The 27,944-nt window shown below is 47.6% G+C and overlaps 2 protein-coding genes across 2 annotated transcripts; one reads left to right on the top strand and one right to left on the bottom strand.

Annotated features, from left to right (window-relative positions):
- Positions 1 to 5,058: 5,058 nt before the first annotated feature.
- On the bottom strand, positions 5,059 to 5,562 carry LOC306947716 (achaete-scute homolog 2-like; the record flags this gene model as incomplete). Its single annotated transcript, XM_079537099.1, has 1 exon — positions 5,059 to 5,562. The coding sequence occupies one exon, from the start codon at positions 5,560 to 5,562 to the stop codon at positions 5,059 to 5,061; it is 504 nt and encodes a 167-aa protein (XP_079393225.1).
- A 2,271-nt stretch (positions 5,563 to 7,833) lies between these two features.
- TSPAN32 (tetraspanin 32) lies at positions 7,834 to 26,502 on the top strand (the record flags this gene model as incomplete). Its single annotated transcript, XM_079536715.1, has 8 exons — positions 7,834 to 7,881; positions 9,072 to 9,186; positions 9,647 to 9,744; positions 13,023 to 13,097; positions 22,707 to 22,808; positions 23,400 to 23,492; positions 24,902 to 24,985; positions 26,407 to 26,502. 8 exons carry the CDS (start codon positions 7,834 to 7,836, stop codon positions 26,500 to 26,502), a joined length of 711 nt encoding a protein of 236 aa, XP_079392841.1.
- Positions 26,503 to 27,944: the final 1,442 nt, after the last annotated feature.

The raw sequence follows: 27,944 nt of genomic DNA, 5'->3' as shown, positions 1-27,944 counted from the left end.
GATGCAGCGGTGGGACAGCCATCATTGCTGCTGGAGAGGGTTTGGGGGGAATTGGGCAAGGAGTTGGTACAGAGCATCCTCATCTCCATTTAAATCAGACCCAAATGCAGCATGTGCTGCACACCTACTCTGGTGCCACGTGTTTCCTAGGCCAGAAGAAGAGACAGGGATAAGTGCAGAGCCCCTTCATCAGGGAATGGCACACAGGTGCTTCACCAAAGGAAGCAGGTGCTTGCACTCAAACCAGTTGGCTTCCATTTGATATAATCAAGCCCTTGGTGGAGTCAAACTGATGCTGAGAACTAGGGGGGAGGTCTCTGTGTGTTGGTAAGAGAACTATTATGTTTGTGCATTCTTCTGCACTAGGTTTTATTTGCCTAGTAAGTTTCGTCTGTTCTTTGCATGCATTGTTCTGCTATAGGGACTGGGGCTCCTTTGTGAAATCTTGATGGAGTTGTGTGTATGAAATGGGGAAATGGCAAGAAGAGAGAATGTGTTGAGTATTGCAATGTTTCCTCCTAGTATTTAATATCCTGACAAAATCTATTTCTTTAAAGTAAAAAAAAAAAAAAACAACACACTACTTGAAGTGTTTTACTCTAAAACAAGATATTTGCAGTGTTATAAAAGTGTCAACATCTCACTTACAAGTTGGTCATTCTTTTGGCAGTGGCTTTAACAGAAAATTCCCCTTGGGGCTATCATGCTTCTCTGTGTTGGTTTTTCTTCCCCTTTGTAAAAAAAAAAATATATATATATGAAAAGCCAAACTTAAAAAGCAAGCACAGTTTACTGGGTCTGGTGACTGGGTAACCATTGTACTGGAAGTTTAAAGCAGTGGGGCTGAGGCCAGGAGATGAAAGGGGATGGAGAGAAGGCAGGTTTCTGCAGCAGTAAGCTGGATATTCCAAGGTCCGAGCTTTCAGCACTGCCCTGGTTCTGGTAGCCAACAATACTATTATCAACACTTTCTTCTTTTCTACTGTTTATGCCTCTGATCCTAGGTCTACCCACAAAAAGGAAAAAAAGCATTTATGTGGTTGAGGTTCAAATGTGTTTTCTTTCCTTCTGTCTGCATGCCATGTGAAGGATGAGCTGACTGAAGTCAGTAGGACTATCCTAATGCTGCTCTTTCTGTATCTGCCACTGTTGATCATGTCCTCTTACATCTGTTTCTCTACATGACTGTTTCTTCTTCACTGTAGATCAACACTGATACCTTGGGCAGATATCGAATGTTTCTCTTGGTTTCTTCCTGCCTGCTGGTGCTGGAGAACACCATCTGCCTGGGCATTTCTTGAGAATGATGCTTTTGGTGATGCTCCCAGCAGGTATACAGTGATCCCTGTCTAGAAGATGCCTTGTTAAGGCTAGTTCTCTGTTCTTCTGCTTGTGTTTCAGTGTAGGCTTAAACCTCCTCCGTGAATATGGGGGGAGGAAGGATGGAAAAAGCTAGTTAGTATGATAGAGACAAAGCACTGGTAAGAGCAAAACCTGTCTTCAGACCTTGGATAGAGAAGCAGCAACTCATTTCTCAACATGCAGGCTCCAGGGTAGGGCAGCCATGGAGCTAAGCCTTGAGCTGCCCATGAGGAGGAGGAGCACCATTTAACCCCTGCAGTGAAATGAAGTGTGCTTTGTTGCAAGGAAGTGCTGGGTAAAACAAGTGTAGCTTTGACCTGAGTACCTCAAAATGCTAGCAGGGGAGGTGGTTGAAAACAGAAGGGTTACTGAAGTCTGGGGAAGGGGCTGCCCATCTTAACGTGGTCCCACAACTTATTTCCACTTCATCAGTGCATCTGTGATGTGGGAACTGCTGGGTGGGAAGATGGGAAGGTCGAGCTGTTTTGGTGGTGTGTGTGTGAGATGGGCTGGGGGCAGGTTAAAAAGCAATTTACAAACACCAAAGACCACACGGAGGAGGCCAGCATGGGCTGTGGGTCTGAGTAACTGGAGCTGTGAGCTAACTGCTCAGGTCTTGTTTCCTCACTGGTTTTGTACATGTGTAGCTGTGTCAATGGGTGTAAACAAGAGGCTTGCAGAAGTGTTTTGTAGCTACACACTGACAAGCCTGTGCTCCCTGGTGACCCTAGGTTGCTACTGCCTACTCTTTCCCACTAATTCTGATTCCTCAACACAATTCTCCTGCCTGATCCTCCTGCAGCTCTGGGCCTGAGAGTTGGGTTTGTGTCTGCCTTGGAGCTTCTGTTTTGGGCACTGAATCCCTAGCTATATCCCTTAGGAGAAATGATGTGCTTGTGGAGACTCTGCACAGGTGACTCTCATGGGCAGAATGCTCTTGTCCCCATGCCTTCACTCTGACAGTTTGCACACACAGAGCAGAGAGGCCCAGGGGTGAGCTTGTAGAATCTCTTATCCTAAAGTCAATATCACTTAAATGATGACTGTTTGTGGCTAACTTCTTGCTAACACTGTTACAGTTGATGCCACTCTTGTGTTGCTGCAACAGTAGTTTGGGTGATCTGCTGACCCTTGTAAGGATGCTGGGAGTGTCTTGACTTGAAGCCAAACGTTGCTATTGGAAATACTGAAATAATCAGTGCTTCTGAAGAAGGAAAACAGCTGCCAAGCCCGTAGTAAAATCATCCACACAAATGCCTTCTGTTGGAATGGGAAACTTGTGAAGGCAAACACAGCAGTCCTGCTTCCTAATTCATTTGGAAAAGGGGTTAGCCATTGGCTTAGGCTGAGAATAAGCACATGGGATCTGCATGAGGTTTGACCTCAGAGCTTTCCAGCCTAAATGTCTGACTGCATTTTTAGATGTACTCTGTGAGGATGAAGCCCTTAAGCCAACACCAAACCCCTGTTCCCCCCCATCCCAATCAGGTGCTCCTCCAGGTGCAACAGATGAGTTAAGCCCAGGCCAGCTGACAGCCTCCCTGCCATCTCAGGGGCTGTTGGTGAGCTGCATGGGGGAGAACCTCAGCAACAGATTCACTGAGCACTTCAATTCCCAGGGCCTTCCCAAGGGACAGCTTGTTACAGCAGCCTTGGTTGGGGAACAGGCCGTAAGCACAGCAGCTCTCCCTTAGTATGGCTCCTTGTCTGCAGCTCCTAATGCTATCCTGCTGTTAGAGCCTGTATTTTCCCTTGGTTTTTTTTTTTTTTTTTTTTTTTTTTTTTTTTTTGCTCTTGAGATGGCATTATGTATGTAGAATACATTTGTAGATCTGATTGCAAAGCACCCACTGTAATTACTGAATTTGGAGCTTGAGAGTGACTGTACCTCTCAAAATTTAGTGGTGGAAATTCCACCTTTGCATTACTTAAGGTTTACACATACAGTTTCTTGCAAAGTGGGTCAATTTTAATAACCCATTCTGTCTTGTCTTAGCTCAGCAAATTCTACAGGCCAGCCTGTTTCACACCACTAATAGCATTCACTGGAGCTACTGAAGGGAAGTAACAGCCTCTGCCATAGGTTTCCATGCTCTTGTGGCTGTGTTTGGGCTCACAGCAATTTTTCTTGCCTCTGAAGCAGGTATTCAATGTGAGCCCAGAAGTGATGGCCAGGAGCTGCCTGCAGCAACTCCTGCACGCCTGGGAGAGGAGCTGCCAGCCCTGGAGCCACCTGTTTCTACCCTCTGGCCCATCTTTGCTAAGTGGGCAGCACTACAAGTAGCAATAAGCAAGTGTGGCGTGATGCTGCGCTGCTCCTCATTGCCTTTAGCAAGTGCATACAGCCCAGGGAGCTGTCTGTCCTCAGGCAGGTGTTAACTTGGTGGATACATACACCTTGCAGCTCAGAATCCATTTATAAATAGAATTTTATTTATAAAGTCAATTTACATAAAATATGATACTCTTTTTAAAAACTGCATATGTACGACTTAAGAAATCCTAGCAAGTGCATACAAAAATGCCTTCAATACATTTAAAAAAACAAACAACAAAACAACTTCAGTTTTCAGAGAAGTGAACCTTCACACCAGGCAGAGTCAGACACCACAGTGAGATGCAACAAAACTTTGCAGTCCTTTAGTAAAGTGTTTGGAGAAAGAAAAAACAAACAAACCCTTTCATCTAAACAGTGTATATTCCCCAAACATTCCAGCTGGCAGTGTTCAAGAACAAGGGAACTGGACTGAAAATAGAGCTACCTCCTTAACCCTTTTCCCCAAGGTTTCTCATACAAAAATAAGTCTTCATACACCACTCTTCCCATAGGCGGTTCAAGTTGCATATAAAATAGAATCTGACATTATAAAAAAAATTCCCTCCCCCTCCAGAAAAAAGGAAGCATCAAGTGGTTTCCATTTCTTTTTTCCACCCTTTCCAAAGGCTGATGGGAAGTAGCTGCGAGGGGATGCACAGCCATTCTCTGGAGTGGGTGAAAAGCTTGTCCGTCAGCAGCCCCAGAGCAGACATCGGAGCCGTGACACCATTGCACTTCAGCCCAGCAAGGAAAGCAGCCAGGAGGAACTTGAGAATTTCTGGGGGAGATTTATTTTGGAGGGTACTGCTGGCTGCTGCGGAAGACCATAGGCATCAAGGTATGGCTGTGGAGAGATTGTAAAAACCCATGTCTATTCCATCTCCAACCCCAACGGCCTCCTCAGCTTCCAACCCCATGACCGCTCAATCCTATCGGCCACCTCAACACCACCAGCAACCCCAGTGTCTTTGGCAACCCCACTGGCCACCTGAATCCCCATTGGCAACCCCAACCCGATCAGCAATCCCAATCCCATCCGCCACATCAAACCCCTGGCTACCTCAACCTCATAGTCAATCTCATCGGCCACCCCAAGTCCACTGGTCACCCAACCCCATCAGCCACCCCACCGGCTACCTCAGCCTCATTGTACAATACAACCCCATGATCGCTTAACCGCCATCAGTCAACCCAACCCTACTGGCAATCCCGATGGCTGTCTGACCCCATTGGCCACCCAATGACTCCAAGATCACTCAACTCCATAGACCACCCCAGCCCCACTGACAATCCCATTGCCCACTTCAACTATGTGAGCGTCCCAAGCTTAAAGGGCTGGGAAGCCGCAGTACCCCAAGCCCACCTCACCTCCCACCAGCTCAGTAGCTCCCAAGCCAGCTGGTGAAATCCAGCAGTTCCTGCTCCTCGGGGCTGAGCACCGGCTCGTAGCTGCTCTCCTCGGAGGAACAGGGCGAGGCGGAGGAATAGCCGCTGCCGCCGCCGCTTTCCCCGACAGCCCCCCGCCCCGCAGAGCGGCCCGCTCGGCCGTCGGGGAAAGCGGCGGCGGCGTCGTGCTCGTCAAGGAGCCGCTGCAGCGCTCGGATGTACTCGACGGCGGAGCGCAGCGTCTCCACCTTACTCAGCTTCTTGCTGGCGGTCCCGTGGGGGACGTGCTGCCGCAGAGCGGCGAAGCCCAGGTTGACCAACCGCACGCGGTTGCGCTCCCGCTCGTTGCGCCGGGCCACGGCCGCCGCCGCGGTGCCGCTGCCCGAGAGGGAGGCGAAGGCCAAGCGGCGTTTGCAGCGCAGCAGCTCCGGAGAGGCGGGGCGGCGGCGGCAGCGTGAGGCGGCGGCGGGGGGCGGCGGCGGGGCACCGCCGTTCATCGCCGACGGGCCACGGCGGCGGGGATGGGGAGCGCGGCAGCGCCGGGAGCGGTTGGGGAACGGGAACGGAGAGATGAATTAAAATGGAAAAAGAAAAATTAATAATTACTTAAAAAGAAAAAAAAAAAAAAGTACCTGCGAGATGGAAATAAAAATGCGAGTAAGGTGCAAGAAAAAAAAAATGCAAAAAAAAAAAAAAAATGCGGGTAAGATGCAAAGGAAAATGCGTAGAAAGCAAATGAAAATGAGATTTAAAAAAATGTGCAATAAGGATGCAGAAAGCGCGAGCCGGGCGCCAAAAGAATGTGAAATGCAAAGAAAAAACGCAAATAAAAGTGGGACTAAAATGCAAACGAAACGGGAGTTTGAAAAAGCGCAAATGAAAAATAAATTAAAAAGTTTTTTAAAAAAATACAAAACAGGGGGGAAAACAAAAAAAAAAAAAAAAAAAAAAAAAAAAAAAGTGGGAGACGAACCCAACACAAACAGAAATCCCTATCGCAGAAGAGCGGGGGCCGCTCTGCCCACCCCCGTCTCCTTTCCAGCACCGCTCCGCGCCTCTGCTGCGGCCGCGCGGCCCGCGCGCTGCTTATCAACGCCGCCGCCGCCGCCGCTCGCGAGCCCCCGCGGCCGCACGCGCCGCGCCACGCGCGCCCGCCCCGCGCGCGCGTCGCCGCGCGCACCCCTCTCACCTCCCGCGCGCGTCCGGCGCGTGGCACCGCGGCCGCCGGTAACACCCCGCCCTCTCCTCCTCCTCCTCCTCCCCCCCCCCCCCCCCCCACCGTTCGCGTTTGTCTTCATTAATTCAAATAGCCGGGTTGAGTTCACCCGTTCCCCGGGGTGCGGCATCCTCTCGCTCCGCCCTCCCCCCCCCCCCCCCCCCCCATCCTTCCCTCCGCACCGGCAAAGCGGCCCGAGGAGGCGGCGGTTACCCCCGTGCACCTGAGTCGGAGGAAGGGCGCAGCCCCCTAGGGCCCTCCGCATCGCCGTCAGCCCGCTTTCCCCAGCGGTCCCCGCCGTGCTTTGTCCCCCCCCCCGCCTCGGTTCCTCTCGTTTGTGTACGGGGCGCTGCGGACCCCTTCGCCGCGGCGACCGTCGGAGCGTTGTGCGGGACTCTGGGGCCCCCTAGCGCGGAACTTTGCCCCGCGCTGCCGCCACTTTCGGCTTCCTTCGGCTTCCTGCTGCGGCCGCTCTGGGGACACCTCCGGAGCCTGCACCGGAGGGGCTTTGTAAGGCGATAGTGAGAAGAGAGCGGTGTCACGCTTTTTCCTATGCAACACGCTTTCTTTTGCGTATCTTTGCTCTGCAAGATGCATATTCCTTCTTTTTCCCATTCATCTCTTCGTTCTTTATTTGCTGTTTTATTGCAGCTGCTGATGTGCTCCCATTTTTTGACATATGGGAGGGCTGCGACTATTTCCCACTGCTCTGCTTCACCCTGACTCTGAAGCTGCAGATTGTTAAGGTATCAGGCACCAAGTCACCCTTTAGCCATTTTTTTCTAAAGACTTTTTTACCATTTTAACATCAGGAAAGATGCACCCCGCAGGCTCTGAAACACAAACCCATGCAGAAAGCATCCCTGGACCTGGCACTGTCCTCCCCATGTCTGCATTTTTGTGCCACTCCAACCCTATGGCCACCCAACTCCCATGGCCGCCTCAACCCCGTGGCCACTCAATCTCATGGGCCACCTCAACAACCCCACTGGCCACCCCGACATCTTTGGCCACTCAACTCCCATGGCCACCCCAACACCATGGCCACTCACCTGCATGGGCCACCCCAACCCCATTGGCCACTCCAACCCGCCACAGCCACTCAACTCCATGGCCAATCTAACCCCGTGAGCACCCCAAGCACCAAGGACTGGGAGAAGCAGCATCTCAAGCCCACCTCACCTCCCACCAGCTCAATAGCCCCCACTCAGAGCTAAGCACTGGCTCACAGCCATTCTCGTAGCCCCCTCTCACAGCTGTGGATTCACGGTGGGAGGGGATCAGGGTGAGGAGAAAGGAGGGAGGGACAATGTATGTGCGTGTATGGGGAGAAAACTGGGTATTTTGACACTGGCTCTTGCTTGAAAAGTTTCCAAAACACTGTGGGGAGCCTGTTGCTTGGGGCAGGAGTTAACGCAGGGCAGGAGGAGGAGGAGGAACTGCACTTCCTGAGAGGCCCCACTGTGGCTGTGCCTCCTCTGGTGCCTTATCAGGAGCTGGGGTGACCAACGGGCAGCCCCACAGGGACAGGGCCACGGGGCTGAGGCACGGGATGAGGAGCACCAAGTGCCAGCTGGTGGCTGCCAGCCTCTGTGTCATGGTAAGCATGTGGCTTTGGGGGGGGGAGGGGAGAGGTCTCTGAAAAATTAGGGTGAGGAGGAATATGGCTGCTTTAAGCGCTCGGAGAAGGGCAGCTTTCCCACGTTCTGTTTTTTGGGGCGTGGAACGGCGAGCAGAGTGAGCTGCTGGAGTTATCATAGTGCTGCGTGGTTATCGCCAGCCACCAGAACTGCTCCCCGAGCTAATAGACTTCTGGTTTGCTGGGGCTACTGCTCTGCCACCGCCACTTCGCAGCCTGAAGGAGAAAGGAAGGCTGAACGGGTGGTTGTCAGCAATGAAAGGTGTTTGCTTCTGTGTTTGGGGGTCTAAACAAGAGTCCTGGTGTCATTGTGTTTGTTTCTAGGAGGGTGGGCACCAGTAGTGGGATGGCTGAGTGTGTGGAAACACAGAGCTCTGATGGGAGCGTGGCTGATGGCGTTCGCTCTGATGGGGTTGTGGTAACCATGAGGTTGGGGTGAGTGGGGTTGGGATCTGTCTGCAAAGCAAGAGCAGTCCTGGTGCGCATTTCTAGCAGCTTCTGAGGCAAATCTAATGGGAGCTTCCTGATGTCTCAGGGGAGTTCAGGAGAAACCACACTGCTGATGGGAAAATAAAGACATTGGGAATGCTTTTCCTGGACACTTCTGAGCTGGGCAGACTTGTCGCCCATGCAGCTCATGGAAACTTCCAATCTTAAAAATAATAATAATAATAATCTTCTGTGTTTAGTTCAAAAAGAGTTGGTGGCTTAGGAAGAGTATAATTAAAAGCTAATGCTTGCAAGTAACCTGGGGAGGCACAGGAGGACTGCTACCCAACGTGCTGAGAGGAGCAGCTGCAACACAGCCAGGAGTGCAGTGTTGCTGCCTTGGGGGCTCATTGGGACTGCTGTTCCTCAACAATCTGAGCTAACTGGGGTTTCACATCACATTTTGCTGGGTGTGGGTTGAGATAGGCAGTAAGGCACAGCATGAAGGATCTGAAGGTGCCATAAATTTGATTATTTGTAAGCAGATATTGCTTCAGTTCAGAAGTACTTAGTCTCAGAAACGATCAGTTTAGTGTGTGTCCAGAATTTGTCCTTTTAATTGCATCTGGGGGCACACGCATGCTGTTGGACACTGAGGCTGTGTGCCACTCAGTGGGATCTTGATGCCTTGTAACTCCCTTGATGCCAACCTTCCCTTCCAGCTGCTGGGGCTGTCCATTGCTACACTGAGCACAGTCACCCGCTATGGGCTTCACTTCTCTATCATCAGCAACATCGCTCCCGAGAGCAGCTCCTACCGGGACATCCACCACGCAGGTATGGCACACCTTTGGAGAACACAATGGCTGGGCAGGGAAGATGCTCTGAGGCTAAAACTGTCAAACCCACTGCTCACTGCAACACGTCACCATCATCCGTGACCAATTGTTTTCTATTGGATTCAGACGCATGTAGCATCTCCTCATTGTTCCTAGCCCAGCTTGTAGCCTGGGCTGCATAGCTCGGCCCAGCCATGCCCTGTGCTGCTGGGAGGAAGCCAGTGGTGAGTGCTGCAGGAGATAGCTGTGCAGAGAGCCCCAGTAGGGCATCTGCAGCAGGCAGCATGCTGCCTGGCAATGAGGCAGTGAGATACGGGCCAGCTCGGGGAGCCTGGCTGTGCTGCAGCCCCCAACTGCAGAACAGGTGGGAGACGATGGATCACTCGCAAACCATTCCAGTTCCTCAACTCTTTTGATACCATCTCCCCCAAACTCACTTCTTTCTGTCTTCCTTCCAGCTTTCTACGTCGGCGTCTTCCTCAGCATGACCCTGATCCTCGCAGCCCTGCTGAGCGCGGTCGCCACGGTGCGAGAGTCGCGGTGCCTCACGGCAACGGTGCGTACCATGACCGCCCAACGTCCCGCCACCTCTCTACCCCCACCTCCTCGTGCAGCCCGGCCCGGTGCCGCCGCGTTCGGCCGCTGGGGGGAGCTCGGGGCTCGGCGCAGGGAACCGCACGCTGCCCGGCGGTGGAATCGTACAGAATGGCTCGGGTTGGAAGGGACCTTTAAAGCCCACTCAGCTTCAGCCCCCTGCCCTAGGCAGGGCTGCCCCCCACCAGCTCAGGCCCAGCGATCCATCCAACCTGGCCTTGAGCCCCTCCAGGGATGGGGCACCCACAGCTCTCTGGGCAGCTGTGCCAGGGCCTCACTGCCTTCTGAGTAAAGAATTCCGTTCTGGCATCTCACCTAAATCTCTCTTTTAGTCTAAAACCACCCCCCCCTCATCCTATCACTATGTGCATCCAGCAGTTCTGGTTGCTGTTGAGTAATGAGATCTGAAGGATAAAATATCGTGTTCCAAAATCCTGGTCTATTATCCCCCAAGCTCCTCTTAAACAAGAAGAGCAGTGACAGCTTTATTGACTCTCCTCCAGCTGCAGTTTTGTCTGGTGATACGTGGTGCAGTGCTGAATGTAAATATCCTGCAGATCTCACGGCCCCTGAAGGACGTGTCACTATTGTAGGGGAGGAAGAGGAAGGAAAAGGGCAATTTTGCTAGAGCTGCTCATACAGAAGGAGCTTGTCTGTTTATCCTTGCAATGACTACTGTCCAGCAGGGAGAGAGCAGGCAAAATGTGCCAGCACATAGCACAGGCTGTTTGCTTTACTGTCCCCAGGTGTGTGATTGTAGGCAAGTGCTGCAAGGGTCCTTGACAACCCAGCAGCACTCTCTGCATCTTGCTTTAGCTGTGAATTCATCTCCTCACAGTGCTGCAAGGCATCTGTGTGCCAGAGCTCCCAGGAGCAGGCAGAGCTGAGGTTGGTTCCTCCTTCAGACGAGCTGCAGCTCATGTTTGCCACACAGAAAGGCTGGGAGTGAGGTCATGGGCAGAAGAAGGACTGATGGCTGAGGATGATGATGGGGTGGGGAAGCTCTGTCCTCCTCCTCCTCCAGGAGCCCCTCTGCATTTTGCATGCAAGCTGTGCACAGCCCTTTCATTTCTTTCTTTCTTTCTTTCTTTCTTTCTTTCTTTCTTTCTTTCTTTCTTTCTTTCTTTCTTTCTTTCTTTCTTTCTTTCTTTCTTTCTTTCTTTCTTTCTTTCTTTCTTTCTTTCTTTCTCTCTTTCTCTCTTTCTCTCTTTCTCTCTTTCTCTCTTTCTCTCTTTCTTTCTTTCTTTCTTTCTTTCTTTCTTTCTTTCTTTCTTTCTTTCTTTCTTTCTTTCTTTCTTTCTTTCTTTCTTTCTTTCTTTCTTTCTTTCTTTCTTTCTTTCTTTCTTTCTTTCTTTCTTTCCTATTTTGCCTTATTTTTTTTTTCCTCCAAATGCCTTCTAATGTAATTACAAAGTTGCGCTTCCAAAAGCCTTTTGGCTGGCAAGAAGAGAGTACAGCCCATAATTCATTTATGAGATGCTCTGGGAGCCATGTAATTGCTTTGCACCGGCTGTGGGCTCCCGAGGGGCCTCTCCCTGCTCCCAGAGCCGCAGGCAGAAGGGAGAGCACACACTGGAGGGATGGGGTGGAGCTGAGCCACAGACAGTGATGGTGCAAGTGCTGGAAGGATGAGAGAGCCAGCGGGAGAAACACAGTGGCGACACATCAATGCTGTCTAGGTTCACATGGGAGCAATTTCCCATTGCTGTCAGTGAGGTTTTTCAACCTGCCTTAATTTTCTGGTTTTTCAAGCCCGATTTTCATCTAAAATCAGGTAGAAGTGTTGACTTTCCTATGTGGTTTGTTAAGGGGTTCATGCAAAGAGGCAGCAGAATGCAAGGGCTGGTTCCAGTGAGGAACAGTTTGATTATTCATCTTGCTGACATTTTTGGTTTCATTTCCAGGATTTGATGCAACACATTTTCCTTTCTTGCAGTATGTGGAGGTTTTTGGGGCTTCTTTCTTTTTTATTTTCCTTTCTTTTTTCTTTTTCTGAAAAACCACACCTCTAAAGCGAAAGTTACTCTTCTTTATTCCCTGAAGCTTGAATTTGATAAACTTTTGTGATTTATTTGTTCAAAGCCAGGTTGGATGGGGCCCTGGGCTGCCTGGTCTGGTATTAAATGGGGAGGTTGGTGGCCCTGCATGTGGCAGGGGGGTTAAAGATTCATGATTCTTGAGGTCCCTTCCAACCCTGGCCATTCTGTGATTCTGTGATTTAATTTTTAAGAGGTTTCAGCCAAGTCATACTATTGGAATACTCATAGGGAGAAAAAATAGAATAAGCTATGATCAGATGGGTGACTCTGCTCTGCTACATAACTCCATTTTGGAAGAGGAAACATGGAAAAACTTGCAAAGGGAATCATATATGGGGAGTGCTCAGAGAGTCGTGGAATCATTAAGGCTGGAGAAGACCTCTAAGATCATGCAGTCCAACCACCAACCCATCCCCACCATACCCACTGACCACGTCCCTCAGTGCCACATCTCTGTGGTTCTTAAACACCTCCAATTAGTCTTCAAATATTTTACAGCCACTTTTCTGTGTGTGTGTGTGTGTGTGTGTGTTATCAGAGCCCTTGGCCCAGCTGTCACAACAGACACTCAGTGTTTACATCAGCTCCAGGTTTTGTTTGAGATTAGATTTGTTCAAATAACATGACAGCATGCCTGACTTCCAGCTCTATGCCTGGGGAGGAGGACAGAGTCCGGCCTCCTCCTGTGTCACTGCTGCATTGTGTGGGCTCTCCAGGATCACTTGGTGGCCTTGGTTATATTTCTGTCATCCTTTTGTCTGAACGACACAGCGTGGCTTGTGCTGAGACATGGGTCAGGAGAAGCCCAGCTCCTTCCCCAACACTGGCTGCTCTCCATCTGCCTGTTGTATGCATATTTGGACTATCCAGGCAGTTTTTCCCCACCATGAAACCCTTAGTTAAGTGAATGAAATTCCTTGGGAAGATGTAGGTTAATCATCCCATAGGAAGCTGAGTGCTTTTTTGGTCAATCACTTTAAATAGCCACATTGTAATCACTGGTTCCTGATGGAGAATCACAACGCACATCCCACTCCTGACAACTAACAGCAGTACAGGGCACACCAAGAGACAGTGATGCTCTGCTCTAGCTTTAACCAGACTTGCTCGTGTGAGCATACTAAATATGTTCCTAGGGCGTTTTCAAAAGGATGTTTTTTCCCCCTATTGTAACTGATGGTAGTTTTCTCTTTCTTCCCAGGCATTTTTCTGCTTTGCTCTGGCCTTCTGTGGGATGATACCAGCTCTCTGCTGGAGATACATGCACAGCACGGAGGTAAGCACTCTTTGCAGGAGATGCCAGGAGTCTTTCTTCACAGGTTTTGCAGTGATTTCTACCCTAAAAGGGGCAGCTGGTGGTAATTAAGCCACCCTCATCAAGGTCTATAGGCTGCATGTTGTGTTACATCCATCCTTTGCAAGAGAAGGGCAGCTTTTCCCTGTGGGGTATCTAGAGGGAGAGGGGAACATGGAATGTTTGCTGTACAAACCTTTGAACAGGGCAAATGTCCAGGTAAGACAAGATATGAGACTTGCTTTAAGTGGTTTTGGGAGGTTGCTTTTGAAAAATGAAGCTGCTTGACTCTTGAAGTTATGATTTTCTGAAATGCTGCGTAGCATCAACTCCAGTTCTGGGTAATGTCAGCTGGGAGCCTCTGCTCAAAGGCTGCAGTGGGTTGTGGCCACCTCTAGCTCTGCTGACTTCCAGGGCAACCACCCAGGAGCTGTGTTTACAACTTAGCTTTCCCCATGCTAACGCTTTGTGGCTTAGGGCTGACCGCTTGTTTCTTGCCCTTTGCCAGTGATTCCCTTGGCACATTTTTTTTTTTTCCCCCTCTATCAGTTTGTCCAGCTACTTTGCAAACATGGGGTGGATATGGATGGTCCAGTAGCGTTTTTGCTTCAAATCTTTATCTAGCTGTTTGGTTTTTTTTCAAGTGCTTTGTCCATAAGTGCTTCCACATGTTACGGTTACTTTCAGTACTTGGTTTTTGGTACTGTCTGAAACAAAACAGAAATAGTTTTTCCTAGGCAAGATGAGAGTTTTTTGTTCAGCGTCTACTTTCCAGATAAGGAAAGCCAGCAGTGTTTCTGACAACAGAAAAATTAAAATGCTGTTGGAGATCCTCCTGGGTTTCTCTTTTTGCAAAGATGAAAACTAAGACAGGAGCTGGAAATGAGGAAAGATTTAATTAGGAGTATCACTTACAAAATGCTTAGAAATCTGGTTTTGCTTGAAAAAACTTGTCTCTCCAGCAAGGAAGGAATGCAGATACGAGTGTGTCCCAATCCCGGTTTCCTTGCCCACAAAACCGCAGTAGATTCTTGCTGTGTGTTAATCCTCTTGATTAAAAAACACCTGAATTCCCTTTATAGAGCAACCCCTTCTTACTGAAAATCATCTGCAATGGAAAAGTCCCATGTTCAGCTGAAGAATGATTTTGGCAGCAGAAAGCAAGGTGCCCTGCTTGCCTTTGGCTTCTTTAGAGACCAGTTGTTTACATTGCTTCTTACAGAGAAGCTATGCAGGACAGGAGAAAAAGACAACTTGTCTGTAAATAGTCCATTTTCTCAGACTTGGACACTGTAAACAAAACATGAATGTTTCTCCTTTTCCAATCTCTGCTGTTCTTCTGACTTCCTGTAGCTCCTGTCCTTTCAGAGATCTGTCATGTCTTTTTTACTTTCAAGTTACCTGCATCCTAGACAGACTCGATGTCACCAGTCTTTGTAAAACAACTTCTACCAGACATGTGAAAAACAGGAATCTGAGATTTATTGTGCTTTACCCTGGAAGTCTGAATCCTCCACTCAGTATTGTGATTATCCCTCGCTCTATGGGTCTGTCCACGTGGCCAATAACTGGGTTTTATGCCCTCTTCTGTACCATCTTCTTTGTGTCCATCTGTCTGCATAAATTCAGAGAAGTTAACGTTGAGAAAAAACTTACTCCTTCCCAGTGCATGCTTGTCTGGGGGGTTCTGCAGAGAGAATGGTGGACAAAATGGGGGAAGGATAACTAAGAGTAACACCTCAGATTCTCCACCTGTCTCTCTGGCAATGCAACTTGAGTTCTATGAGATCAGCGGTGATCAGCAGCAATTAGCCTGCTGACAAACTCCTTTTGCTGTCTCCTGGTGGGAGAGTGCCACTAATCTGTTAGAGGAGTGGCACCAGTGACAGCCAATGAGAGAATGACACGTGAAGAAGGGTAGCAAAGATGACCTCACTTTGAACAGCTGTGACAACCACCAACAGGATGGGGTTTTCTGATGGTTTCCAGCCACGTTAGGAAGTCTTGGTTCTTGAAGCCAAGGAGCTGAGTCTTCTTTTCCAAGAAAGAAGTTATTTTGAAGGCAACTCCTTTCCCGTAAACCACTGCCCTGCACAGCCTGGTGCAGCTGGGACCTGGAGAAGGATGTAGGTTTATGCCATAGCTGGCACAGCTCACTGGGCGGCTGCCTCCTCCTGCAGACCTGCCAGCTCTCCTTCTCTCTTCGCACATGAACTGCTGCTGGAGAAACCTGCCTGCAGAGGCTGGAGGGAAGAGCTGGAAATGGTCTCAAACTAGAACAGGGGAGGTTTAGATTGGATATAAGAAAAAAAATGCTTTACAATGAGGATGGTGAGGTACTGGCACAGGTTGCGCAGAGAGATGGTAGGAGCTCTGTCTCTGGAGACATTCAAGGTCAGGTTGGATGGGGCTCTGAGCACCTGATCTAGTGTAAGTGTCCCTGTTTATTGCAGGGAAGTTGGACCAGATGGCCTTTAAGGATCCCTTTCAACTCAAACCATTCTATGATTCCTGAGCTTTCTGAGTGCTCTATTATAGCTGAGAAGGGCATTGGGTATTCCTGGTAACAAATGCAAAACAGATTTGGGGGGCTCGTCTCTGGGTTTTGCTGAGGGAAAGGCTCAGGGATCTGCTGTGTCACATTTTGGTTTTTCTCTGCAGCAGTGTAGGGAATGCTCCCAGCAGCCTCGTGAGCCCACTGGGATGGGAGGGTGAATCAGCAGAAATAGAACTGCTGAAGGCTGTTCTGCATCAGAAGGTGCCTCTTAATTACACAGATTTGATAGAAAGTAAACGTTAGCTTAAAAGCAAGTAAATTATGATTTACCTCCTGATGCTGGGAGACACTTGAAGCCAAGCAATGGTGCAGTGGTGGTGCCAAGCTTCTCCTGGGTTGGACTGGAGGAATAGTTCCCTTTGCCATGAATGCCAGGAAAAATAAAAAGAGGAACTGCTGACGTACCCAAAGCCTCACAGCAGGTGATGATTTGAGCTGCTGCTCCATGCCCCCTTCATCCTGCTTAGGCTGTCAGTGTGCATCTGTTGGGTATCTGCCCACTCTTCTGATGTGCACACCTGATTTTCCCATGCCCTTTGGATGTAGGGCTTGCTTGGCTTTGCTTTGCTTTATGCTGGGGCTAGCTTCTATAGAGTCCAGTACAAGATGTTGGCCCCACCTACTGCAATGCTTAAATACAAGCTTATATCACAGTGATTTTAATGGGACTTAAATGCAAGCTGGAGGTGGGTTCAGTACTTTATGAAACCGGAATCAGAGCACACTGGCTGGTTCCTTTTTGATGCAGCAGGGCTGTGATACAATTGCAGCCACTTGCAGAGGTCTTTCAAGGGCCTTTGCAAAAAGTGGGGATTTGGCTGTTAAAACGACAGAAATAGTCTGATGTCTTCCTTGGTCCTGGTGTTATTCACGCTACCAGGCACAACTGCTCTAAAGTAAGCACTGAGTTTTTCCTTTCTCAGAAATATGGGAAAAAAAAAAAAAAAAGAAAAAAATGAAAAGGGAAGGGAAAGCCCCTCCCCCCCTTCCCTAAATATCATGCAACTCTCCCATGTTTGTGTTCCCATCACGTAGGAGACAGTACGCCCCTTTGTCTGACGTACTGCTGAGCCACTCATGCTTCATTATTTATTGCTGCCCCAGCTCTGAACCCGTGGCCCCTTTTCTGCTTTTCTCGCTGCAGAGCTGCAGCTGCTGCCTCCAGCAGCACCAGTCAGTGGTCCCCATTGCCCCAGTATGGGATGATGCTTCCAGGTTCACATGACCTTGGTGCTTGTTGCCCAGAGAGGTGGTGGGTGTTCTGTCCCTGGAGACACCCAAGGTCAGGTTGGATGGGGCTCTGAGCATCTGATCTAGTGTAGGTGTCCTTGTTCATTGCAGGGGAGTTGGACCAGATGGCCTTCAAAGGTCTCTTCCAACTCAAATGATTCTGTGGGTGATGGTGCTCACCTGGAATCAGATCTGTTGGTGATGCAACTTTCCTTTTTTTTTTTTTTTTTTTTTTTTTTTTTTTTTTTTCCAATCTGAAAGCAGTTTTGGTGTTTTTCTATGATGAAGCAGTCTTGAATGATGCCATTTCACATGCTGCAGGTGAGAGATGGCTTGACCACACAACTGAGAGGTTCATAAATGGTTGGATCTGAGTGGTGGCAGCCGTGAGTGCCCTTGCCAGCATTGTGGTTCAGCAATTCTGTTGCAAAATATTGTCAACTGAAATACTTAGCTATAAAAAAAAGATAACAAAGAAACAGGAGACCTCAGCACACTGAGACTGGTATCTATGACAAGAGGTGTAATATCAGGTATGGAGAATTAAAGAGAAAGAAACCTTTGGTGTAGCAGCCAGCCAGCCAGACTTCTGCCGAACTTTTGCTGTTGGTTTGGGGTATGGAGATGAGAAATGAGGTTTGCTTAACAGCAGCTGAAAGGAGACATTCAAGGTCAGGCCAGACACAGCGCTGAGCAGTCTGACTGAGCTGTAGGTGTCCCTTTTCATTGCAGGGGAGTTGGGCCAGGTGTCCCTTCCCACTCAAATGATTCTGTGTGCATCTGTGTACGTACTTAAATGCATATATCTGACCTGCTTGGCAGGCAGGGTGCAAGCTCGTGCACTGGAGATTGGTGTGGTTTGGTGCTCCCCTGCCTCCAGGCAGCATTCCCCCCCACAGAAGCAGAACTGTGCCTCTGCTCTGGAAAGCAGTGAGTCACCCACCTCAGAGCTGGCAGCTGCTGAACACTTTGGCTGCCAGTGCTGCTGCTCTGAGCTGGGCTCTGCCCCTGGAGGAGCTCTGCCTGCATCTGTGTTTCGGGAAAGCAGTGCTGAGATGGGAGGGGAGCAGTGAAGCAGGTCAGCATTTTCATCAGCTCCTTGTACAAACCATTTACAGCAGCAGAAGGTGCTGGAATTGGAGAGAAATGGCTTAGCAAAGTGTTGCCGCTGTGGGCTTTATGGTTTCACAGCAGCTTTTCTTTCCCCCTCTATTTGCATGTGCTGTCAGTGATGAACAAGAAAGACTCTTGCTGTCCCGAAACTGGTAAGAGGGGGAAAGTGCATGAGTTATTTAAATAAATATTTGTATTGTGTGTGTGTGTGTGTGTGTGTGTGTGTGTGTGTGTGTATATATACACATATATATGTATATATAATATAAGGTACACACACATACATATACATATCAGATGAAAACCACTTAGCCTGTAGGATTCATTTGGGTCTCCCTGCTCTTACTCCATCAGCAGTCTCCAGTGACCTCCAGCATCCGAGGGGAGCAGCATCTCCTGATGTCACCCATCTGGAGGCGGGAGCTCCGAGCTGCTCTGCTCTGCTTTGCATGCTGGCTGTGTTTCTGCAGCTGTGAGCTCTGGGCTGGAGGAAGCCCGATGCGGGGGCGAGGAAGGGAGCTGAAATGCTGTTAGGGAAGCATAAAGCTCCAACTTGCAATGACTGGGTTTTCATACTGGAACAAGGAATGGTGTAGAGAGTGACAACCACTTTATTCCAGTTTCACATCTTAAAACACTGCCTTACTGACACCAAGTGCAGCCCTCTCAGCAGCAGTGAACAGATAGGAAAGAACATGAGTGGTTTAGACAGACTGAGTGCCTTCCTGAAATCATAAATTCTGCTTCTTTAGGGAGTATAGAGGATATAGAGCGTAATAAACAGTCTCAAAATTCCTTCATTCTTTTACTCTAAGTGAAAAATGCTGCTCTATTAAGTTGCTTGATGTCAGCAGCATCAATCTCAGTGATTTTCCATTAGTTGCATCTGCAAACCTATCTCTATCACCCCTAAATGAATGTTTCATTAAGGAATGCAGACAGACACGGGAGAGAGCAATTATTTGACTAATTTAGAGTTGGAATATTTTGCCAAGCTTCTTCTGGGAAAAGAATTACTCTAAGGTGTGACCTTCTTAACACTTAACCTGGAGATTTTTCTCAAGCCCAGCTGATGCTCCATCCTCAGCTCTCATTGCTTTGTTTGTTTGTTTTCTAACAGATGAGCACTAGAAGTGCATTTTCCTTCCAAGGGATATCTTTGTGCAGAAATACTCCTAGAATCATAGAATCTTTTGTGTAGGAAGGGACCATTAAAGGCTAACTGGTCCAACTCCCCTGCAATGAACGGGGACACCTACACTAGATCTGGTGCTCAAAGCCATGTTCAGCCTGACCTTGAACATCTCCAGGAATGGGGCTTCCACCATATCTCTGGACAGCCTGTGCCTCAGTGCCCTTACTGTAAAAAACTTCTTCCTTATATTTGGTCTAAACTTCTCTTTCAGTTTTAGACCATTTCCCATTGTCCTGTAGCAACAGATCCTGCCAAAGAGTGTCCCCTTCTTTCTTTCAGTACCTCCTTTAGATAATGAAAGGCTGCTCTCAGGTTTCCCTAGAGCCTTCTCTTTTCCAGCCTAGCTCTCAGCCTGTCCTCGTAGGGGAGGTTCTGCATGGATTGACCCCTGAGGGTATAGCACTTGTCACCAATCTCCATCCAGACATTGAGCCACTGACCTCCACCAGCAACAGGTCACAGCGTTCATTGTAAGCATCTTTGAATCATGCGGTAAGTCGTCAGTGCTTCATCAGGAAGAGGTGAACTCATGTGACCAGAGTGGTGAAAATGGGGGATGGAAGTATAGGACCTCTGTAGGGGAAGTCCAGACAGGCTTTCTTTTCTCTAGCTGTCTCTGCTGGTTATGTAGCTGCTGAGTTATTAAGGGATGAGGCACAGCTGTGGCTTTCTTAAAGGGCTTTATGAACAGTATCAGCATAACCACTCAAAAAGCATCCGGTTGCCTAATTGGGAGAGAAAGCACCCTGATTAATTATTTTTTTTTTTCTCCAACACCTGCTGCAAGAAAAACGAATTATTTTGGGGTGGCAGAATGAAAATTGAGTGTGTGATAGGAATTTATGGCAATTTGAAGTGAAGCAGTGAAGTACTCTCTTCACTATTCTGTGTTCCTGCTCGCAGGTAAGTTGAGGGATGAATTTGTGTGAACAAAATAAACACCGTCACAAATAAGGCAGTGTCATGAACCCGTCAGGTGACTTTGCCTGACACTTTCAGGTTTTATTTTTTCCCATCATTAGACATGCATGAGGCTGTGTGCCATTTTGGTCTGGGTAGAGGCTGCTGTATGCGATGGCTGAGCTCTGAGCACAAACATAACCCCATCTTGGGCAGGCAAGTTGGTGAGATGGTCAAGGAGGGAAGATTTAGTTTGGATGTCAGGGGGAAGTTCTTTACAGAGAGAGTGGTGAGGTGCTGGAACAGGTTGCCCAGAGAGGTTGTGGATGGCCCATCCCTAGAGGTGGTCTAGGGCAGGTTGGATGGGGTCCTGGGCAACCTGGTCTAGTATTAAATGGGGAGGTTGGTGGCCCTGCATGTAGAGTGGGGGTTGCAGCTTGATGATCCTTGAGGTCCCTTTCAATCCAAGCCATTCTATTATAGGGTGACTTATTACAGCAGCCTTTGGCTGTCCTCCTGTTATACCTCCTATGCTCTTTGGCATGGTCCCCTGCATGGAAGGAAACAGCAATGATAAATATGGGGATTTAGGACTTGACACCTACTATTGCAATACTTAAACTAGAAAGCTCTCTGCAGTAATCTGTGAAAACCAACTGCCACGTTGTCTTAAGGCAGCTACTTTCCCCTCCAAAATCAAATAATTCTGGCAAAACTAATCAAGATGATGTGGAGAAATTACAGTCAATTTGCTCCTTATTTGAAAAGAGGAAAAAAAAAAAGAAGAAGAAAGCAGGCTTTGTTGTTGGATGTTTGGTGCATTACTGCAATCTGAATTGTGTATTCAGAGGAAACAAATGCTAGATGCAATTGCTGGATAGAAGAACTGAGAAGGACTCATCAGCAGACTGTACTCTCGGGCTTGCCCAAACGCATGTTCTAAAAGGAAATCGTTGCTATAAAATAATTTCCATTTAATCCTTTGTGGTTTTGCTTCTTGGAGGCTACTTGGGAAAATGAAAAATCAGTACCTAAAGAAGAACACAGCTCAGAAGTAAGCTTAGGAACACTGTGTAATCGAAGTCTTCAATAGCCATGATGTGTCTGGAGATTATTTTCTCCTCACTGATATCACCATGGCTGTGGTTGAGAAGGCTGTGAAGCGGTGCCTGCCTGTGGCTCTTCCCTTGCTGATTCCTATGGTTGGAAAACATTTCTGCTATGGGTTTGTTGTGGGAATCTCATTCACTCAACCTTTTCCATCACCTGCCTTTCTTCTAACGGCCTCAGTCAAAAGGCTTGATGTGGTGTCACTGCAGGACATCTAAAATAAGAAATCTCTTTGGAAATGGTTTTTGTCTGATTGAGTTCAGTGAAGTACTGCGTGCAGCTGCACTGCTCACTGTACTTACAATGCAGCATGGAGCATATGCTATTTGCAGCAGAATATTTTGAGTCATAGGATGGTTTGGGTTGGAAGGGACCTTGTATGATCTTCCTTCCACCAGATCAGGCTGCTCACAGCCTTAAGTGCTTCCAGGGATGGGGCATCCACAGTTTATCTGGGCAGCTGGTGCCTCACCACCCTCTGAATAAAGGATTTTGTCTCTATATCTAACCTAAGACTCCTCTCTCTTAGTTTAAAGCCGTTATCCTTGCCCCATCATTACTCTGCCTTTCAGGTTCAGTTCTTCCCCAGTTTCCTGCAGGCTGTTTCAGGTACTGGAAGGACTGTGAGTAATGAGGGGTATAAAAGTAACAACACCATAAGAGTAGGATGAAAAATTATGCCTTTTTTCATTATTCTTAATTCAATTCTTCAGTGGAAGTAAGCTTTTTTTACTGAATTAATTTACTTAATTGCTGCTGCTAGGAAGCTGCTTTATGGCACACCTGAAGTTAGGAAAGTTTGAATGTTTTGCTTTTTATTGGGGTTTAAGTTTTTCCTAGAGGGAGGATGGTATGCACATCCACATTGGAGTGCTGAGAGGTGGCCTTGCTCCAGGAGCCCTCGTTCCACCCCATTCTCTCTGTCCTGTGGATCGATCCTCTGCTCTGAGAGCCAAGTGTTGCCTTCAGCCCATTCAGATCAATATGGGCAGGGAAGCAAGGGGAAATGAAAGGAAGAAATGAATATTTTTTTTTTTTTTTTTTTTTTTTCCTGGCGCTAAAAGCAATTGTCATATTTTTCCATTGAAAGCTGAGCAGGAGTTGGCTGGGATTTGTCAAGCTGCAAGTTCTCATAGTTTTAGTAAATATTTAGGATCTGATTCACCACTGAGTCACTCCGTTATTTTTTGGGCTTAATTCAGAGGAACTCTTCCATCATTGCTGTCCACCAGAGGTGCTTTCACCTTTATGTTTTGGCAAGATGGCAGAGACTTGTCTTTATAATCTCTTTTCAGAACAAGATGATGTTGTCACCTCTCCCTGGCAGGACAGGGAGGGACATGGAGGCACATATGTCACAGGCACTTATGTTTCTGTATTTCTTTGACAGTACATCTAAAACTGGCCAAAAGCTTCAGCCGAAAGCCAATTGAGCAGCTGCTGTGCTCATCTTGGTGCACTGTACAGATGTTTGCCTCTGTTGCAGGTGGAGGACAGTATGCTGGATGTGTACGACCTCGTGTATGAGGAGGTGAGAAGGAATGGCTCTAGCTCCAAGAGGCACGAGCTGACTCTCATCCATGAAATAGTAAGTTATCTTCCAGACTTCACAGAAGCCTTTTTCTGGAGCATCTGACCACTGATTCCAACAGGCTCTGCTTTGCCAGTGCTATAGTACTGTTTTCCTCTGGAACCAGCCTTTTGCTAAGTCCGTATGTAGCATGAGAGCAGCCATATACACCTTCCTAGCATCTTCAGTCAAGTATAGAGAGGGTGAGAATTCTATATAATCCAACAGAGCTACTTAGTTTGATTACTTCTGTCTACCTTTGAGCCTGTTGCTAGCAAAGAATAGAGGGCTCTGTGCACCTGATCTAGTTGTAGGTGTCCCTGTTCATTGCAGGGGAGTTGGACCAGATGACCTCTAAGGGTCCCTTCCAACTCAGATGATTCTGTGATAATGTGAGCTCTTGCAATGATGTAAAGTTGCTAGCTGTCTTGCAAACTCAATGACCTGGGATGCACAGCATGGTAGGCACCTGCTTAGTTTAGCCACTATAATTGATGGTGAAATAATCCTTGTCTAGTGTTGTGTGTTTAGCTTCCATCACTGCGAGTACCTTTTGCCTGCCTGCTTTGCTCCTCACAGCCCCGTTTACCACCCTGCCCTCTCTTGCAGTTCCTGTGCTGTGGGAAGCACTCCCCTCTTGGAGACACAGATGCTGTCGAGCACAAGATGTGCCATCCTGGCACAGAGCGGACTGCTGGACGGGTAAGTTGCTTCTCTGTTGCTTTTCTCCAGCCTCCTCATCTTCTGCATGTGTGGAGGTTGTGTGATAACACAGACGTGGGTCTGATGGAAAAACACTATTGAATTTGTCACGTGGCTCTGGTCTCTAAGGCTTAACACGTGTTCTGCTAACAGCAAATGTTGAAAGAGCACACGATGACTGTAATTCCTTTTCCCAAGGGCATTAAGCAGGTATTAAAAATTTAAATGAGAAACTTATAAAGCAGGATTATGTTGTCCAGCAGTAGTTTCATCAAGCAGACTTTATACTTAGTTGCAAAATGCCAATGAAGCACTGAAGAGCCCTCCAGTATTAAACTGTGTGTGCTGTTACTGAAGTTGTAACATAGACTTCATAGTCTGAGTAAATCTCTTGTATGCTTTTTCCCCACTGGAATAACAAAATTAGCTTCAGAACGTGAGTTGTCCCTAGGAAAAACAAATGGTGTTGCTACAGACAGCTATGTGGAAATATTGCTGTTGTGTCTTGATGGAGGAAATTGTGCCAGAGGAGGTTCAAGTTTTATATTAAGAAAAATTTCTTCTCAGAAAGAGCGATGAGGCATTTTTACAGGCTGCCCATGAAGGTGGGGGAGTCACTGTGCCTAGAGGTATTCAGGAACTGTGGAGATGTGGTATTGAGCGACATTGTTTATTGGGCGCTACTAGTGGTAGGTGAATGGTTGGACTAGATGATCTTAGAGGTCTTCTCCAACCTTAATGATATGATGATTCTATGATAAGCAGTAACACAACCTTTTGATGCACCAGTATGCATTAACCCATGGTTTCCAGCTGCCTCCTGGAAAATTCAGCACCAAAGTAAAGTAGACCTCAGCTCAAATAGCAGGAAGAAAGAGTAAAGCAGCCCTGGGCACTGTGGCTTTGGTCAGCCTCACTAATGGTTTGCACTTGGTTGGAGGGAACCACAGCTTTTGGTTGCTGCAATGCATTCACTCACGTGCTGATTCTGTGGGGCCATAAGCCCTTTTACCTTGTTCTACAAAGTCAAGGGCAGGTTTTGTGCATTCTTGAAATGACTCTTGGCTATCGCCACTGGATTTCAGTGGGTTTGCCAGAGTGCTTAATGCTAATATATAGTAATGCTGGTGGTACGTTCAATGCTGAGTTGTTAGCGTCTTTGGGGAACACACAGCATTATGATATGCTCTGCTTTCCAGTCTTTTCACATCACCCCCTCCATTTCCCAGAGGAAGAAAATAACACTGTATATGAACACACTAGCTGTGTGTACACACATCCTCTGCAGACTGAAATGCATCCTAGTAAGAAAATCATAAACATATTGTAGTAACAGAAAATATACTGCAGGTGTTTGTCTTCCCGCCTGAGCTGCTGCCACACTGCAAGAGGTGTCTCTCTCCTTTCAGGATTGCCTACAAGAGATGCATGGCTTTCTGAAGAAGCACATGGGCTTTGTCTCCACACTCCTGGGCATCACCATCGGCTTCACGGTAGCTGTGCCTGTTCCTGTGTGCTCCTGGCCCCACAGGGGACTTGTATCCTAAATAAGTCCCAAGTACATGGGGGATTGGGGGTTTTGAACATGAGCACTGAAAAAATCAATGGTGATGGCCTCCACCACAGAAATTAGAAAATAAATAGGTTTTATCTTCTGTGGTATCTCTATGCTGCTCTTAAGATGGGGAAAGTTCTCCTGACCAGCATGTATTTAGGGATTTGGATCCACTTTAACACAATGAAGATTAGAAGACTTCTCAAGAAAACCCAGAGGATCGCTTTGTGTGTGTGCGTGTTTCATATTGCTAGTAGTAAGCTAGGAAAGCTATCAGGCAATGTTATAGGTACATTTCTACTTACATGGAATTACGTACATGCACACAGAGCTTTAGCATTAAGGCTTTATTGGATATTAGCACTGCTGAGCTCTTGCTCAGAAAATCCTCAGGATGTATAGCTGATGCATAATGGAAAGTCATATATGAATATCTGGTGTTGCTTTCTAATTATCCTTTGGTGTAGGAGAAATTTTGCTTAAGCTATATCCACACTGAAGTGGAGTGTTTTTTATTTTTCTATTTGTGTGCTTGTATTATAACACGTTTTCCCCCACGACTTGATGTTATAGCTAGATAATGCAGGAAAGCCTTTGAAGTGTGCACTAAAGGAAATCCCACCATGAGAGTGGCCATTGTGACAGCAGGATGCGGAGCAAAGTGAGCCAGCTGGGACCACGGCTCTGATGTCCCCATCCCTGTGGCAGACGTGTCCCCACCGATTTGCACAATGAGGCCAACACAGAGCATGTTGTTGCAGCCCTTCTTACACCTCCTGCAACATCCTCACTTTGATAAGCTGCCTGTGCAAATCCTGAGACGTGATCAGATGCAGCACCGTGTACTCGTCAGAAAAGCGCGGTACAAAGGAAGCGTGCTGCCTTCTGCGCTTGCGCTGTGCGTGTGTTGGGGGCTTATTTTTTGTTGTTTTTTAGGTTATTCCAAACAATGCATGAGGATTTTTTTTTTTCTCTCTCTGTTATGTACACAAAGGGCTATTATGAGTTTGTTTGCATGGAGGGTCGTTTTGAGGAAGGAGTTTGAAGTCTGAGTTTCCTGGCTTCTTCTCGCTTTTTAGATATTTTTAGGATCGAGCTTGAGCCGTGCTGTGCTAATTCCAATCAGATGCTTTCACCAAGTGAGTTTTTCTTTTTTTCTTCTATCCCATGTTGGAATTGATATTTACTCTTTTAGTGGAAAAGAGCTCTCTCAAGAACAGTCTGACACTTTCATATGTAACAAATTCAGAAGTGCCAATGGAACCAGCAGGCAACACTTAGGCTCACTTATTCGCACAGCTGGAGCATCCTCTCCATTCAGCATTTAATTGTTTGCCCATCTTGTCTATTTCCTTTCAGGTTTATGGGATGGTTCTGACTTCTTTCAACTGGTTCTCCATCCACTTCAGCGACAACTTGGATCGGAAAGGCAAATACACCTTGCAAGGAAGGTAGAAGCCTGTCTCCCAGGCTTCCATACCAGGCAGACCCAGCTCTCAGTGTAGGTCGATGCCTGGAGTCCTCCACCAAACCTCTGGAAAGGCGTTGTATTGCTCACCTGTGTGCATTTCCAAGCTGCACCATCTGGGTGGAACTCTGCAGAACAGCAGTCCTCAATCTTCACTGAGAATGGATGAGGACTGAGACGCACCTGGGCTTGGAGATGCAGGTTTCCTCCTTGAGAGAAGGATGGTGTGTAGCACAAGGAGAATACACACAGCCCCCTAGGACTTAACCAGAAGAATGCCCATCCAAAATCATAGCATTAAACCAAACTTCTGCGCTGTCACATGAGAAGTTTCCTGTGACCTGTGACCCCAAAAGATGTGACTTCTCTAGGGCAAGAGCTTCGGACTGCAGCATGGGACAGATCTTGGTAAATATGTGTATGCTGGGTGTGGTATTGAAAAACAGGGAGCTTTGCTCTCCTACCTGGGACAGTGTTCATTGTTGCCTCCTGGGTTTCAGGTTTTAGACCACCCCGGAGCATGTCAGCACCCAGCCACCACTACCTTTTTTTTTTTTTTTTTTTTTTCTCTATCAAACTGTTGCTGGAATTCTTGGTATAAATTAAGAAAGAAAAAAAAAAAATCAGAAAGCAGTGTGTGAGTTTTGAAACAGCCCAGCAGGATAAGGACACATCCCTCTGCATCTCCCTTTTTTGAGTTTTTGAAATTCTTAGGATTAGATCAGCCTTCTGGATGCTGCACTGATTTCACATGGACTCCTTCAACACACTGCCTCCATCCTGTCTCTTTCTGGCTTCTCTAACCTACCATGCTGCTGTGAAATACAAAAGGACTTTGATATTGAACATATGGGGCTTGTGTTTAAATTAAGGAGAAATGGACTGATCTCCAGCCACGTAAAACACAATGTCCACTTCCTCTTCTCTCCTCCTTATCAACAATAAGGAGGAATTTGAAAAGCCTCAGCCAGCTGAACATCTCAGGCGAGCTGAAATGATGGCTTCCTGGTGTGCTTTGCCCTCATTGCAAGGAGGCAGAACCACTTCTAAGCTGAAAACCATCACAGCAATAGATTTAGTTCCTGCTGGAAAATCTGCTGAGCTACAGCAATGGAAAATATCTCTTAGAGCAGCTTTCACCTCCCTCCTTCATTGTGGCTTTTACCTGTTGAGAACAGTAAGTGGCTGGTGAGATTGTCTCAGCTTCCGGAGATGACCTCATCGAGATGAAAGAGGAAAACCCCATGCTGATGTTCAGGACAGTTCCAGGCCCTGCATGTGGACTGCCGCATGTGTGAAAACAGCATTACAGCCTGCAGTATCTCTCCAGACCTGGTTAGCGTTTGAACACGGTTGCAGATGTTTTGTATTGGAAAGAATGGCATTGAGGGAGGAAGAGCCAGGGCTTCTTGTCCCTCTCCACTGGTAC

The sequence above is a fragment of the Tetrao urogallus genome (genome assembly GCF_951394365.1).
Source record: "Tetrao urogallus genome assembly, chromosome: 6".
NCBI lineage: Eukaryota > Metazoa > Chordata > Aves > Galliformes > Phasianidae > Tetrao > Tetrao urogallus.
The sequence above is the reverse complement of the archived record's forward strand: the minus strand, read 5'-3'. Positions and strand labels throughout refer to the sequence as shown.